We start from the raw sequence: 17287 nt of genomic DNA, 5'->3' as shown, positions 1-17287 counted from the left end.
GGAGGGCATTCCACAAATGGAGCCACGGCAAAAAAGGCCCCTTCTTGTGTTGCTGACCTCGGGACCTATGGTGGAGGAGACACAAGGAAAAGGACCTTATCGGTTCATATGATATTTTTTTTACTCCTTAATCTGGAGTAGTTATTTTGGTGACACATTTTTGTATGACTTTTCTTAAGTAGAGACAACTAGGAATGTGGCCTAGGGAGAGCTTGTGAGAGCCAGCTAGAAAGACCCACCCATGCCTTAGAACCATTGTAAAATTATCACTCATTTTTCCTCTGGCAGTGCTCTTGGGCCTTTAAAAGGTGCATCACAGGCAAGAACTGAACAGGTGCCGCTTTCCAGGGATAACAAAATTGTTATTGCTATTATTATCTTTCCTCCCAAAATAGCCCAGGGCAGCAGACGCACAAGCAAAAATAATAATTTCAATGCAGATGCAGACTGGGAAAGCGTTCTGCTTAAAAGATTTGTTATAATATGACTTTCTTGCTTTTGAGTCCTAATACTACATCCACAGCATCACCGAGTGTCGGTGGAGATTCGTGCTGTGATAAGACTGCATGTAGGATTCATCTGAGGGATCCAGAAACAGAAGATCAGGAGAAGGAAATGCGTCTTGTGAACACAAGATGCTACTGCTGCTAGATGCAGGTAGGTTCTAGTTCTGCAAAATAGGGGAGTGCCTTTATTTAATTTATACACTTCCTTTCCTCCAATGAGCTAAGGGCAGTTTACATGGTACCCCCTGATAATAATAATAATAATAATAATAATAATAATAATAATAATAATAATAATAATAAATAATTTATTATTTGTACCCTGCCCATCTGGCTGGGTCTCCCCAGCCACTCTGGGCGGCTTCCAACAAAGATTAAAAATACATTAAAATGTCATTCTCAGAACCATTTTCCATGACGGATGAGGCTGAGAAACTGTGAATGGCCCAAGATTTCTCAGCAAGCGTCACACCCAAACAATCAGTCAGAAGCTGGAGCCAGGAGGTCAGTAATAAAACTGCCACACGCAAGATGGAGCAAGCTTGTTTCCTCTGGCTCTGGAAGGTAGGATTCGGACCAATGACTTCGAGTTACAAGAAAGGAGATTCCGACTAAACATACGAGGGGGAAACGTTCTGACAGTAAGGGCTGATCGACAGTGAAACGGTCTCCCTTGGCAGGTTATGGATTCTCCTTCCTTGGAGGTTTTCAAACAGAGGTTGGACGGTCATCTGTCATGGATGCTTTAGCTGAGATTCCTGCATTGCACTAGAGGACCTTTGGGGTCCCTTCCAACTCTATGATTCTATGACAACACCCAGTGTCAGTGCTGACGTCACTTACGCAGGCCGCAGGGCATGCTATGTGTTGTGTGCATGCCACACAGCTTGCACAAGTGACATCAGTACCCCCTGCAGTGTGTGCACATGGCCACTGTGGAATTTTGAGCCTCCTCAAAAATTTTGGAGGGGCCTTGTCGCCCTTCCTGGCACCCCTGGCACTGGCTTCTTCAAAATACCTGTGATGCTTTCTGACTCTCACTTGCAGCCCCTATCACCACCAGTCATTTCTCACCCAGTACAGGTTAAGAACTTAATTTGTTCTGGAGGTCTGTTCTTAACCTGAAACTGCTCTTAACCTGAAGCACCACTTTAGCTAATGGGGCCTCCTGCTGCTACCGCGCCGCCGGAGCACGATTTCTGGTCTCACCGTGAAGCAAAGTTCTTAACCTGAGGTACTATTTCTGGGTTAGCGGAGTCTGCAACCTGAAGCGTATGTAATCCGAGGTACCACTGTATTAGGGCATTGGCTTTTGAGTTAACTAAACTGCATATTTGACCTAGTAAACATGCAGACGTGTTGCAACGATGTCTTTGGAGATTATCCAGGTTCCATTTCTATCCAGACCTGTTACTGGAAGCCAGCTGATCACCAGCGTTTCCCAATTAACTCTTTATTCGGTTGTTTATGCCCATTTTATTGAGCAAAAGTCATCATAACCATACCCTGATTTCTCTACTCTGAATTACCTCCTCCTCAAGTTTCTTTCTCTGTTCAGGGATAGAGATAATGTGACACTTCAGATGTTGTTGGACTCAGGGAACAGGGAACTGTAAATGCTTTCGTTTGTACTGTGATGGAGAACGCGTGAAGGACTACCGTATTTTTCCGTGTATAAGACTATATTTTTCCTTCAATTTTTGAAGTTTAAAATAAGGGGTCGTCTTATACACGGATAGTGAATACTGTGGTACCTCGGGTTAAGAACTTAATTCGTTCCGGAGGTCCGTTGTTAACCTGAAACTGTTCTTAACCTGAAGCACCACTTTAGCTAATGGGGCCTCCTGTTGCCGCTGTGCTGCCACCGCACGATTTCTGTTCTCATCCTGAAGCAAAGTTTTTAACCCGAGGTAATATTTCTGGGTTAGTGGAGTCTGTAACCTGAAGTGTATGTAACCTGAAGCGTATGTAACCCAAGGTACCACTATAGTGCAGTTTCTTAATTTTGAGTCCCAGAAAATAGGGGGCATCTTATACCTGGGGAAGTCTTATACACAGAAAAATATGGTATATTTGAGTGACAGTGGCATGCATGGGACCACACCTTTTCTGTGACATATCTATAATGTCTTGATGATGCTTCTGGAAATGTATTATGGGAAACTTTGGGAAACTTTAAAATACTGATGTAACCATTGTTCAGGCTTCGGGCTTCTTCTCTTTGTGGTAGCGAGAAGTCTTGTCACAGCAATAAAGATCAGGTCTACAGGTCGCTGTTTTGCTTCTATCTCCTGGCTGAAGTCTTTTGCTTGTGACCCTTGACCTGAACCTATGGGAGCCAAGGTTAGGCAATTGTGGGGTGCTCCAAGGACTCCCTTATACAACTCTCATCGGCCCCAGGCAACATAACTGTCATATTCCAAGTGGATCTCCACAAAGCTTAGGGGCTCAGACCCAGGAGGTATAAGTCTCTCACCAACATCCTCACCAACAAGGGTAGAGTTGCAGTGCACAGCATACCGAACAAACCAAGACCAGGCACAGAGAATCAGGTACAAAATATGACCTAGAGACCAGAGCAGACAACAGTCCAAGGTCATTATCACAGGGGGCTCAGCAAGGAAGATCACAAATCAGGAAACAGACGCTTGTACTATTTCCCGCAACTGGAGGGCTCAAGAAAGCTACTGGTAGAGTTTCATGGGTTGCGTACCCATGAGTAGAGGCCATTTAACCATGACCCTCACAACGACCCTGGGGTGACAGAGCAGGTGTGGGAAATCTTTAGCCCATGAGATGTTGTCAAGAGTGCATGCAGGAGCCAGACCCTGTGACCAGTAGGGCTTCGCAGGACTGGAGAGGCAAGGCACGGCCGCACAGGTGAGGCCGCTAGGTAACTCACTGGACCTGGTGGCAAGAGCTGGGAAGGGATATAAGGTCAGCATTTCCCTTCGGCTCTTTGCCACAGCAACACGCTTCCTGCCTTGCTGCATTTGGCTTCTTGACTCCTTGCTTCCTGATCCTCGAACCCTTGACTCCTGGTTTCCTGACCCTTGGACCTTCGGCTTCTTGACTCCTGGTTTCCGGACTCCCATTCCTGCTCCCACCCCGCCATCTTGCCCCCGGTCCCGACATCCTCAGCTGGGGCTTCAACCGCCCATAAACTGGACCATGACAGATGTTGAACTACAATTCCTATCCATCTCAGCATGCATAGCCATTGGCAAGAGGTGATAGAAACTGTATTTCAGTAGTATCAGGAGGGTCAGGGGTTCCTCACACCTGACGCAGAGGCCTGCTGTGTCACTGTCCAGCCTGGACCTAGACATTATGTCACCAGCATTCTGGTGGGCTGAGGGGTTCTTTAGGAGGCCTCTGAGGACTGTGTGTCTGGCACCAGTTCAGGGTTAATCATGACAATAGCCAATGGTCAGGGGTAATCGGGTGGGCACCATCCCCATTGATTTTCCCTCCTAGATGTGTCGGTACAATGTGGATAGTGGAAATCAGCAAAAAGCATTTTTAGAACACAGATAACAATGTGACATCTAGTAAAGAAAACCTCAGTAAAATAATTGACTGATAACTGGTCACAAAGCCAGAAAAGAGGGAGGGATTGCCAACCTTCTTAGACCAGGGGACAAAATTTGAATTTTGAGAGCATACTGCAGATGGCATTCACAAAACAGCTGCCCTGGGGAGGCCTGGTGTAACACAAAATGAGAGAGAATGCAATTATTGCTGCTTCCCCTTGACTGCCATCATGAATGACCTGTTTCGGGAGAGGCACAGGTTTTTAAAAACACACAGATAAATCCTTGTGGTTTTTGACAGGCTTGCTAGTTTATTTTGAAATTGCCAGGTTTCAAACTCCTCCCCATTTACTGATTAAACATGGAGAGATTGCAAAAGGGCAATGGCTTGGAAGGGGTCTCAGAGGATAAATACTGAGACGGTAGCTTGCCTCTCCTGTTCCTCCAGATCACCATGAAGGGGACTGCTCTCTACTTGGTGGCTGCCCTCTTGGTCTCTTTCCCGAATTCTTCTTACAGCCAACTGTAAGTACAAGTTAGATTTCAGCAGTTCACACCAGCACCGCATTTCTTAAGAAGTGGGGTACAAGCCCCACTTCTTTCAATGGTGCTCATTTCCACGTAGACACGGTTAGAATCGATGTCTTGGCGATGGGTCAATAGCCACTTCATTCATTCTGTTTTTAAGGTGCCGCAAAACCTTTTTTTTGCTACAAAATAAGACCTCTGGTGAGGGACGCAGGTGGCGCTGTGGATTAAACTACAGAGCCTAGGACTTGCCGATTAGAAGGTTGGCGGTTCGAATCCCTGCGACGGGGTGAGCTCCTGTTGCTCGGTCCCAGCTCCTGCCAACCTAGCAGTTCAAAAGCATGCCAGTGCAAGTAGATAAATAGGTACTGCTCCAGTGGGAAGGTAAACGGCGTTTCCGTGTGCTGCTCTGATTTTGCCAGAGCTTAGTCATGCTGGCCACATGACCCGGAAGCTGTACGCCGGCTCCCTTGGCCAATAAAGCGAGATGAAGCACTGCAACCCCAGAGTCGTCCATGACTGGACCTAATGGTCAGGGGCCCCTTTACCTTTAAGGCCTCTGACTAAAGTAATGGGGGGACGGGACTGTGTTTTAAAAGGGTCAAAGATGCCTCAAGACAAACATATTTCAACACCCATGGGGGGCACCAGGGGTGCCAACTTGAATAAAATATTGGGGAGGCCCCACATGGCATGGTGAACACACACCATTTGAAGGTCAATGCCCATTAACTTGGGGGGGGGTCCTGGCCTCCTCAAATATTTTATGGGGAGGCGAAGCCCCCTTGGGCCCTAGAAGTTGGCTCCTATGGGGGGGCCATGCAAATGGGTCCTCAGAAGTGGTGGGCAATGATTAACAGTAGCAGAACTGCAAACAACTGCAAACAGTGAAATCCATTGCGCAAGGAGTGCCCACAACACATCCTGGCAGATGCAGCATGGAGAGGCTGTCATATTACATTTAAATGCACCAAACAAACTCACTACTGTGAGCTTTTTCTCCTCTGTAGCTACTCCCTCATCACCCCAAGCGTCCTGCGGGTAGAGACCGAAGAGACGATTGTGGTGGAGGCTCATGGGGCCAACTTTGACGCAGAGGTCACCGTCTCTGTCCATGACTTCCCACAGAAGAGAAACACCCTGTACATGGTCAAAACTCGCATAGAGCCAGCAAGTGGCATGATGGTGACCCCAACCATAAAGGTGGGTGCAGAGCGACGATTAGGGATGATGACATTTTGTGCGCTCCAGTGCTATACATGCAGAAATCATGCTGCAGTCCTATACACACTGAACCTGGTTGAACACAGTACTACCAGCATAGGACTGCACTGTGTGTCAGGTATTTTGGGGTGACTATGTGTGCTTATAAGGGACGCGGGTGGCGCTGTGGTCTAAACCACAGACCCTAAGGCTTGCCAATCAGAAGTTCGGCAGTTCGAATCCCCGCAATGGGGTAAGCTCCCGTTGCTCGGTCCCTGCTCCTTCCAACCTAGCAGTTCGAAAGCACATCAAAGTGCAAGTAGATAAATAGGTACCGCTCTGGCAGGAAGGTAAACGGCTTTTCCGTGCGCTGCTCTGGTTCACCAGAAGCGGCTTAGTTATGCTGACCACATGACTGGAAGCTGTATGCTGGCTCCCTCAGCCAGTAAAGCAAGATGAGCACTACAACCCCAGAGTCATCCGTGACTGGACCTAATGGTCAGGGGTCCCTTTACCTTTACCTTTATGTGTGCTTATAGTGCAATAGTGGATCATCAGACCTCAGTGTAACAGATGAGAAGAACCAGATTGTTAGAGTCTGTTATACAGGAGATCAGCTTTATAAGTTAGTAAAATGCACCTTCAGTTTTTTTTGCAGGAAAGCTGAATTTTGGTGGAAGAGTGTGATATACATTTAATACACAATAATAATTTCCATAGTTCTCAATACGCAACATAATTATTTCTCTTTTTTAAAAAATCATTTTTATTTGGTTTTACCAATACAAATTTATAAATAGCAAAGTGAAAAAATTATCCATATGGAGAGATTCCTCTGAATCTCCAGACTTCCCCCCACCCCCTCCATGGGGTCCCATTTTAAATATTTAATACTACATATTCTTTGATACTTCAGTTTTTATATCAAAGCATATTATCCATGGTAATTGTTATGCTACAAGCGAGTCAAAATCCTGCTAATGTTTCCATCTGTTTACAGTGGTCTCCTAAGCAACTTATAAATTTCCCCCCATTCTTTTATAAAGTTTTCGTCCTCTTGGTTTTTGAGTTTTCCAGTCAGTTTTGTCATTTCAGCATAGTCCATCAGCTTGGTTTCCCACTCCTCTCTGACAGGGACTCTGTCTTCTTTCCATCTCTGGGCTAGTAGCATCCAGGCGGTTGTTGTTTCATACAGAAAAAGTTTTTTTCTGTTCTTTTGGGACATCAGTACCTATAATTCCTAATAGAAAAGCTTCTGTTTTCTTAAAAAAGGTTATTTTAAACATTTTCCCCCCACTTCATTGTATATCATCTCCCAGAAAGCTTTTATTACCTTGCAAGTCCACCACATATGATAAAAGGTACCTTCTTTTTCTTTACATTTCCAGCAGGTATTTGTACTTGTTCTATACATTTTTGCCAACTTAGTAGGGGTTAAACACCACTGGTACACCATTGAATAATAATTATTTCTTTTAAATCCACATCTTATTTTTTTAAACCAACATTACAAAAAACAGTGCACTTTCGCAACCTGAATGTGCTGTTTCCCCCACCCCAGTCTTATAAGAATTCTGTGAAGTTTTACTAGGCTGAGAATTAGCAACTGGTCACCTACTGAGCTCCATTACTGAGCAGGGATTTGAGTTTGCTACTATTTGCCTTGTAAGCAAAAACCAGGAGATATCCGATTTTTAGCTCCTGATTTGCCCCTGCAGGTTTCTGCCAATGATATGAAGAAGGATTCCAAGCAAAAGCAGTATGTGATTGTTGTGGCCAAGTGTCCTCAGTTCACATTGGAGAGGATGGTTCTGGTCTCCTTCCACAGTGGATATCTCTTCATCCAGACAGATAAAACCATCTACACACCTGGGTCCAAAGGTAAAGCCTTCTGCTAGTCCCTCCCATAACATTATCTGGAACTGCAGGAGGGGTCTGGAGTGGATAACCTACTTGCAATCTGCAGATCTCTGCTGTTCATAGATCCTTCCCTTGCCACCAGAGCTAGGAACGGATGATCCCCACCTTACACAACTGACAGTTAATAATGATGATGATGATGATAATAATAATAATAATAATATTCTATTTATACCCCGCCCTCCCCAGCCAAGACCGGGCTCAGGGCGGCTAACAACCAATGATAAAAACAAGTTGATTAAAATCCAATTTAAAAGATTAAGATACAACATTAAAACATTAGGGTGCAATGTCTTCATAGGAGGAGAAAGGAAAAAGAAAGAGGGGGAGGGAATCAAACTGATTGTAAGCCAAAGGCCAGGTGGAACAACTCTGTTTTACAGGCCCTGTGGAAAGAAATCAGATCCCACAGGGCCCTGGTCTCATGAGGCAAAGCGCTCCACCAGGCTATTGAAAAGGCCCTGGCTCTGGTTGAAGCCAATCTAACTTCCTTAGGGCCCGGGACCTCTAGGGTGTTGCTATTTATGGACCTTGAGGCTCTCCGTGGGGCATACCAGGAGAGGCGGTCCCGTAGGTACGAGGGTCCTAGGCCGTGAAGGGCTTTAAAGGTCAAAAGCAGCACCTTAAATCTGACCCTGTACTCCACTGGGAGCCAGTGCAGCTGGAAAAGCACTGGGTGAATATGCTCCCATGGCAGAGACCCCGTGAGGAGCCTCTCTGCAGCATTCTGTACCCGCTGGAGTTTCTGGGACAGCTTCAAGGGCAGCCCCGCGTAGAGCGAATTACAGTAGTCAAGCCTGGAGGTGACCGTCACATGGATCAAGTTGAAGTTCGTCTGAGAGAGACATACACATCACAACTCTTTTACCACTGGTAAACAGGTTTTGCACTTGTTAAAGAACCAGCAGACTCTCTTCTACCAAGACAATCATGGCAAGACAGAAGTACTGTTTTGGGGGGACAGGGGAGGGCAGGTGTGGGGGACTCCCTGGTCCTGAATGAGGTAACTGTGCCCCTGAAGCACCAGGTGTGCAGCCTGGGAGTCATTTTGGACTCACAGCTGTCCATGGAGGCACAGGACAATTCTGTGTTCAGCTTCATCTGTGTTCACCCTATCTGCCCATGGACTGGCTCGCCAGAGCGGTACATGCTCTAGTTATCTCCCGCTTGAACTACTGCAATGAGCTCTACGTGGGGCTACCTTTGAAGGTGACCCAGAAACTACAACTAATCCAGAATGTGGCAGCTAGACTGGTGACTGGGAGTGGCTGCTGAGACCATATAACACTGGTCCTGAAAGACCTACATTGACTCCCAGTACGCAGAGCCATAGCTAGGTGATCTTGCGCCCCTGGCAGAACCGTCCAGATTGCGCCCCCTAGCCATGGACAAATTAGCTCTTCTTTCTGCCTCTCCTCCAAACCCCCCCCGCTCCACCCATTCAAATCACCCTCTATTTACAGTGGTGCCCCGCAAGACGAATGCCTCGCAAGATGGAAAACTCGCTAGACGAAAGGGTTTTCCGTTTTTTGAGCTGCTTCGCAAGACGAATTTCCCTATGGGCTTGCTTCGCAAGACGAAAACGTCTTGCAAGTTTGTTTCCTTTTTCTTAACACCGTTAATACAGTTGCGACTTGACTTCGAGGAGCAACTCATAGAACGCAGGGTACATAGTAGCCTTTTTTGAGGTTTTTAAAGACTTTGGTGATTTTTGAAGCTTTTCCAAAACTTCTTTTGCAGCCATTTGGTAAGTTAAGCTTTTAAAACTTTTTTGGGGGGTTTTGGATTTTGGGTTGGGGTGTTTGGAATTCAAGGACTTGGTGTTCAGGAGGGATTTGCAAGAATCTGGAAGCTTGTGTTTTTTTTCTGCATTTTTCTGATTTTTTGTGACCATTGGGGCACTCTGCTGTTTTTTAAAAAAAATTCTGGATTTGAATTTCTGTGTGCTGGGTGGCTGGGGGAACAGTTGGGGAGGGGTTTGCAAGAATCTGGAAGCTTGTGTTTTTTTCCCTGCATTTTTATGATTTTCTGTGACCATTGGGCCACTCTGCTGTTTTTTAAAAAAATTTCTGGGTTTGAATTTTGAAATGCTCTTTACAGTATGTGTGACTTTAAAGAGCACTTAATAAACTCTTGTTGTACCAAATTTGGCTTTGTTTGGACTTTTTTTGACCATAGGAACGCATTAATTGATTTTCAATGCATTCCTATGGGATTTTGTGCTTCGCAAGACGAAAAATTCGCTAGATGAAAAAATTCGCGGAACGAATTAATTTCGTCTTGTGAGGCACCACTGTAAAACCTTTTCTTATGAGGCAATAATTGATATTTTTTATTTACAGACATATTTATGGAAATATTTTTAGCTGATTTTGCGCCCCCCCCCATCGCCTGCGCCCCTGGCAGGGGCCCACTTCACCACCCCTTAGCTACGGCCCTGCCAGTACATTTCCAAGCGCAATTGGGCGAAATACGTTGGAACCGCTTACAACAACTTCACATTTGCTTAACTATTTGTAAAAAAAAGAGAGTTTATGTTGCAAAGAGTGTTTGTTTCCTGACTGGTGACACTTTACATTAGAAATATAAACTGTGTTCTAGTCAGTTTAACTTATCCTGATCAAGTAAGCCCACCTCCCATAGTTCTCCTGTGTAGGATCTAGAGATCTCCAGCAAATACCGTATTTTCCCGTGTATAAGACTAGGTTTTTTTTAAACCAAAATTTAGGTTTAAAATTGGGGCTGATCTTATACACAGGTAGCGCTGAGGGGTGTTTTCTTAATTTGGAGTCCCCCAAAATAGTCTTATAGATGGAAAAATACAGTAATTATCAGCATTCTTAAAATATTGCTGTTCAATGAGTGCTTTGAGGGAAGACATGAAACTTTGTCAAACCAAATGTACAGGGTATATGACAAACATCTTCTCTTCTTTCTCAGTGCACTACCGTATCTTTTCTGTGAATCACAAAATGCAGATTTTGGATAAGCCTGTGATTGTCGAGTTTGAGGTGAGTGGTTCGTGTATGTGTCCTTGTGGTGGGTACAGTCAGAGCCATTTTCATTGGAGAAATGTTGGAGAGTATGCTTTATGGCTGAGCAAAGATTTGCTGGTCTCGATCCAGTGCTCTGTTTAGCGCATCATATCTGGTCTCCTCATCTCGATGGTGCACAACTTGTGTGGACACAAGCTCTTGTGCTCCGTAAGAACTCTTGCACTATGGCAGGGCTGGATTTAGGTTTGATGATGCCCTAAGTTACTGAAGGTAATGGGGCCCTTTATATGTCCAGCTGTCCTTTGTTAACAACAAATTGTTGCTGTTTTTTGTGTTGAATATATGCTATATAGTAATTTATGGACCTAATAGGTGTCTAAAGCCATTTGCACATAACAAAACATGTATTTTATCAAAGTAATTGTTGAACTGAAATACAATTAAGAAGAAGTATATTAATAATGAAATAATTATTAAGCTCTAAATGTATGTAGGTTTTATTTTATTTGTTTTTTATCTTATATTTTTGAAATGTACATCCAGGTTTTTTTCCCCTTTAAATTTTTTTTGGGCCCCCAAGAGAGTGGGGCCCTAAGCTATAGCTTGTTTAGCTTATACGTAAATCCGGCACTGCACTATGGAATACAAATATTAAGTGCCAGCGTTTTTATTATTACTTTTCCAACATCCCTTTAAATATACTTTTCCTCTTTCAGACACCTGAAGGAATTGTTGTCAGGCAGGCATTCATCAATCCTACTTCAAGAAACTTCCAACCTCACCCCTTACCAGAGATTGTCAGGTATTTGGCCATGAATATTACCTCAAACCTAAGGGACACAGGTGCTGCTGTGGTCTAAACCACAGAGCCTAGGGCTTGCTGATCAGAAGGTTAGCGGTTTGAATCCTCGCGAGGGGTGAGCTCCCGTTCCTGGGTCCCTGCTCCTGCCAACCTAGCAGTTTGAAAGCACGCCAAAAAGGTGCAAGTAGATAAATAGGTACCGCTCTGGCGGGAAGGTAAATGGCGTTTCCGTGCGCTGCTCTGGTTCGCCAGAAGCGGCTTAGTCATGCTGGCCACATGACCTGGAAACTGTACGCCGGCTCCCTCGGCCAATAAAGCGAGGTGAGTGCCGCAACCCCAGAGACGTCTGCGACTGGACCTAGCGGTCAGGGGTCCCTTTACCTTTATTACCTCAAACCAAATTTGTACACAGGACTGTTTTTTTCAGCCAGAACGTGCCTGACCTCAGTTCCGGCCCCTCTCAGGTTGGCGCCATTGCCATTCTAAGAGAACGAGGGAGGTGTTCATGGTGGGTTCTAGCACCTATTTTTCTAGGAAAAAATAGCACTGTTTGTACAGAAAGTGAGCTGAAACAGCAATTGGCAAAGAAAGCACATCAGTGATGAATTAATGATGTAAGGAAGGAGCTGCAGCCCAAGATAGGAAAAGAGGTAGTAAGGGAACATCTAGCTACTTTAAATGAATTCAAATCTCCAGGGCCTGATAAGCTGCAACCAAGGGTACTAAAAGGAGCTTGCGGATGTATGTTCCTGCCCACTTTGGCAAACTGAGCCCCCCACTGTAGCAGAAGCATCCCCCTCCCTCAGCCACGGTGCGTTTCTCTACTGGCCTCCAGACAGGACCCTAAGCACCATTTTAATTCCAACCACCATTGGGGGAATGAGCATCAAGGGGCATAGACTATATTCTAACCTCACCCATGGGGAGAAGAGGCCCTGCAGCCCATTCTTATTTCACCTTTAATATCATGAGTTGACAAAGCAGAAGCAGTGAAGATTCCTTCCTTTCCCTTCTCTAGTTTGGGAACCTGGAAGATTGTGGCCAAGTATCAAGACTCCCCACAGGAGACCTTCAGCACACAATTTGACGTCAAAGAATATGGTAAGGATGACCATCTCAGCTTAGCACTTTTCCTGGTTCATCACAGGCACTGTTTCCTCTTTGGAAGACGCCCTTTGCTTCTTCAGCTCTGCTTTGGGATTGCTCATTGAAATATACTTGGAGTCCAGTGTGGATTTCATGCTCTTTATTCAGCTCATAGTAGTGAGGAATGGAACTTCCCCCGAAATGTCTGCTTTATATACGTTATTTACACAATGGGCCCCATGTGATTGGCTAGTTCTGGGATTCTCCTGTAGGCCAATCAGGTTGCGGATTCACTTCCACCTGGAGTTGGATTGGGTGGCTCCTGCGGACCAATCAGACTGCTGCCTTCTGGATCCTATTGTTCTAGGACCAATCAGACTGCTGCAATTTGGATCCTATTCAACTCAGTACATAACACTCATACTTTTCAAATTGCAGACACTGTCCTAAAAAGTCACATCTCTCCTCAAATATTTATATGTTCTTCTTCCCCTATTTATTTCTTTAGTATTGCCAAGCTTCGAAGTCATAGTGGAGCCATCGGCTAAATTTTATTACATTGACAGCAACAGGGATTTCAGAGTGTCTATCACTGCAAGGTGGGTGTCTGCAACTGTGGGAAGGTAAAGACCAGGTATTACCTGCGTGAAAGAAAATTAACATATCTAGAATTAATAGCATAGCAGGGAGCAGCTGTGCCAACTGCAGGTGGCAGAGGTGTCGTCACCCCCTCAATATTCCTTACCAGGGGGTTCAGCCATCCCATTAGTGAGGGGCGGGGGTGGTTGAACCACAGAGCCAAACACAGTGCAGCATCAAAGGCACTGTGCAGCAATCAAAGCCATTGAAGCTGCGTGACTCTGGGCAAGGCCTCCTCCCGACGATGTGCGTGTGTCGCGTCCCACATTGGGTGTGTGATGTCACAGGCACATACCAATCTTTGCCTCAGGGTAGCACCTCTGGTGGGGTGTTAATAGCAGCTCTCTCTCTCTCTCTCTCTCTCTCTCTCTCTCTCTCTCTGTGTGTGTGTGTGTGTGTGTGTGTTTGTGCATGGTTTATGTTGGGACCCCAGCACAGGAGGAAAGTTTTTTGGCATGATGTGAGCGCAAAAGCCCTTTCTCTCCTTGTTATTCCCAGCAATTGTTACTGAGAAGTATGGTGCCTCTAACAGATAGCCCTATCCTTTTTGAATTTGGCCCTTATTTGACGTTGGATTTTGTTGTTTTAGGTTCCTCTATGGGAAGAGTGTGGAGGGTATGGCCTTTGTCCTCTTTGGAGTGAAAGTGGATGGCGTCAAACACAGCATTCCAGACTCACTCCAGAGAATTCAGGTAGGATGTGTTTATGTGTGTGTACACTCTCTCTCTCTCTCTCTCTCTCTCTCTCTCTCTCTCACACACACACACACACACACACGGACAAACAAATGTAAAACTTGTCTTACCTCCCATTTTCCTTTTCAGATTACTAATGGAGAAGGGGAAGGAATCCTAAAGAGAGACATCCTTCAGACTCGATTTCACAACCTCAACAATCTTATTGGGCACTCCCTCTATGTCTCTGTGACAGTGATGACAGAGTCAGGTGAGTGTCAGTCTGAAAACCAGATGGAATAGGATGGAATTTTATTATTCATTAAATTTTTATACCGCCCTCCTTCTGAGGATCACAGGGCGGTTTGCAATATAGATAGACAAAAATACACAATATAGTAACAAACAAAATACCTGTCCATGCCCCTGCAGTTTAAAAGGCCATAGATTGTTTAATTAGCTGAAGGCTTGGGAGGAGAGGAATATTTTCGCCGGGCACCTAAAGATACGTGTTGAAGGCACCAGGCGAGCCTGTCTAGGGAGAGCGATTCACAAGCGGGGAGCCAGTGCAGAACTCTCGTGTGTCACCGTCCAGACTTCTTGTGAATGTTGGAGTCTGACTAACCTGCCGCAGTTCATAATTGCTTTGAGACTATTCAGCCCCTTCTGATTTGGATTTTTACAGCCAGACATTTTATTATGTAACATTATGAAGCCAAAATATTTAATCTTGCAAAGAAATAATCTTCACCCAACTCCTGGAAAGAAAAATATATTAGACCTGTATTTTGCTGCCTGCGATGAAGAAGGTCAAATGATGCTCTCTACCTTGCCATTAGGGTTGGCATTTTAAAGAGCCTTGCTGTATCATTTAGACACCAATTCCTGCCTTCATTTATCCCTTTACAAGGCTGCAATCCCTAGTCACGCTTTTCTGAAAGTAGGTCCCATTGAACTCAGTGGAATTTACTTCTGAGTAGACCTACATTGGCTTCTCCAAGGTATCTTATTATTTTTAATGATTTTAACTATTTAGTTACTGAAATTTTCAAGTGGTGTACTGTACATAAAAACGACAAAAAAGCATACAGTGGATAAAACTAATTAAAATTCATCGTAAAAACAGAAAACCTCCTTTAAATGCCTGCTGAAAGGCTCTGAAACAATTGGAAGATTTCTCTCTCCCTGTCAAGCAGCTTGGCTTCATTCCTTCTCTGAGTCCCCTCTTCTCCTTCCTGCAGGCAGCGACATGGTGGTGACTGAGCGATCTGGCATCAGCCTTGTGACATCGCCCTATCAGATCCACTTCACGAAAACCCCCAAGTACTTCAAGCCGGGGATGCCCTTTGAACTGATGGTAATGTTCACCTGAGTCTCTCTTCCTTTCATGGCCCAGTCCCAGGCTCTTGGAAATCCACAGAAGCAAACATAAGGAGCCGTGGGAAATCTCTTAAATCCACGGATGTCTTGGGAAAAGTGGTGTTGGCTCTGCAGAGATGGCTGCATCTCACACTCATTCACCTCTTCCTTCTCAATTGCTTAGGTGTTTGTCACCAATCCTGATGGCTCCCCGGCTTCCCGTGTACCTGTGGTGACAGAGCCAATTGCAGCTGATGGAACCACCCAGAATGATGGGACGGCCAAGCTGATCCTGAACACGCCAGCAAACAGCCAAGAGCTCAGAATCACAGTGAGTCCCCCTGAGGCCGTGCCAAGTTCCCTTCAAATGCATGAATTGTGCTATTGGCAGTTCCTGTGTGTATCTTCTGCACACAGAACCAAAGCAACTGTTCATGGGGGTACTTAGGAATTTTTAAGGAAGGGTCCATAGCTCAGTGCATAGAGTGTTTTGTTAGCCCAAAAATGGGAAGTGAGCAAGTTCCCAACCAAAGAGGATTGACAACTTAAGTTGACAGAATATGCACAACTTAGAGATTTAACATATAGAATAAGAGAGCAAGGAGAACATACGTTTAAAGAAGACTGAAAAACATTTATTCAATATATGGAAAATAACTATACAGCTGAAAACGCTGGCAGCATTAAGATGAATTCAACAGAGTAAATAATTTTTGATGGATGTAAAAGTGGAAAACTGATTTGAATGGCTATACAGTGGTACCTCGGGTTACAGACGCTTCAGGTTAGACGCTTCAGGTTACAGACTCCACTAACCCAGAAATAGTACCTCGGGTTAAGAACTTTGCTTCAGGATGAGGCCCCATTAGCTAAAGTGGTACCTCAGGTTAAGAACAGTTTCAGTTTAAGAACGGACCTCCAGAATGAATTAAGTTCTTAACCCGAGGTACCACTGTAGTAAAATATGCAGGGATGTATGATATGTAAAATGAACCATGGGAAGAGAAGAAGGGAACCATTGGATATTTTAAAGTTTGTAAAATGTTTATTTGAAATTGTAAAATTGAAAATTTAATAAAAATTATTAAAATAAAAAGTGCTGGGAAACAGACCGGGAAAGTGTGGACCTGTACGTAGAAAGCACAGGGCAAAAGTGTGGATAAGCCCCTAGATAACTTTTTCCACTTTCCACTTTCTGTAGGTAAAAACCAAAGATCCCCAACTTTTAAATGAACGCCAGGCAACCAAGACCATGATAGCTACAGCATACCAGACCCAAGGAGGATCTGGAAATTATCTCCATTTGGCAGTCGCAGCTACGGAGCTGAAGGCTGGAGACAACTTGCCTATCAATTTCAATCTGAAGAGCAACAACCAAGAAGTGCTGGATCAGATCCAATATTTCACCTATATGGTAAGTACTGGGCAGAATGGAAGCCTGAGAGCCAAGTCTCTATACGCCTGTTAATACTGAAGGTGGTGAGAGAGGTTTCTAGTCCTCATGGAAAAACAGGTTTCAGCGGTCTTTCCTACAGCACCTGCCTTCTTTGGTTGCTTTGGGTTAAGCTTCACATTACGATGGCACTTATAAAGGCATTCCCCAGAGATGGAAGGGAGACAAAGTCCCGACCTGAGAAGAATGGCTGATAAAGATGGTGGATTAGGCCAAAATGGCGAAAAAGACTGGGAAGATCAGAAATCAAGAAGATAGAAATTTTACTAAAGAATGGGACAAATTTATAATTTACCTCAGAGAACACTGTAAACAACTAAAAACTTTGGCAGGACCGTAACAACACTTGTAATGTAACAAGAACTATGGGAAAACAGGGATTTTTAAGAAAATGGAGAATTTTAAATGTTGCAGTTAAAAAGAAAGAAAGAATGTGGGTGGAACTCATAGAGGGGCAGAGGAAAGTCCAAGGATTCATGGAATCCTATATGTATGATTATGACTATTATTTGAATATAAATGTAAATTGCGAAAACCAATTAAAAATGTAAAAAGAAGAAGAAAGGTATCCCCCAAAATAAACTTTTC

The 17287-nt window shown here is 44.5% G+C and overlaps 1 protein-coding gene across 4 annotated transcripts in view; it reads left to right on the top strand.

Moving 5' to 3' along the window:
* The first annotated feature begins 4416 nt into the window (after positions 1–4416).
* The window catches only part of LOC310752458 (venom factor-like), a 59618-nt gene continuing 46747 nt past the window's right edge, over positions 4417–17287 (top strand). For all 4 annotated transcript variants that reach the window (XM_083592763.1, XM_083592762.1, XM_083592764.1 and 1 more), the window contains exons 1-12: positions 4417–4564; positions 5578–5770; positions 7489–7651; positions 10631–10701; positions 11403–11488; positions 12507–12589; positions 13083–13173; positions 13803–13905; positions 14038–14158; positions 15129–15244; positions 15431–15577; positions 16448–16660. In XM_083592763.1, the coding sequence (XP_083448889.1) occupies positions 4494–4564; positions 5578–5770; positions 7489–7651; positions 10631–10701; positions 11403–11488; positions 12507–12589; positions 13083–13173; positions 13803–13905; positions 14038–14158; positions 15129–15244; positions 15431–15577; positions 16448–16660 (1458 nt within the window). In that variant the 5' untranslated portion in view covers positions 4417–4493. The remainder of the gene's footprint in view (positions 4565–5577; positions 5771–7488; positions 7652–10630; positions 10702–11402; positions 11489–12506; positions 12590–13082; positions 13174–13802; positions 13906–14037; positions 14159–15128; positions 15245–15430; positions 15578–16447; positions 16661–17287) is intronic.

The sequence above is a fragment of the Podarcis filfolensis genome (assembly GCF_964270895.1).
Source record: "Podarcis filfolensis genome assembly, chromosome: 17".
NCBI lineage: Eukaryota > Metazoa > Chordata > Lepidosauria > Squamata > Lacertidae > Podarcis > Podarcis filfolensis.
This window is presented reverse-complemented; position numbering and strand designations above follow the sequence as displayed.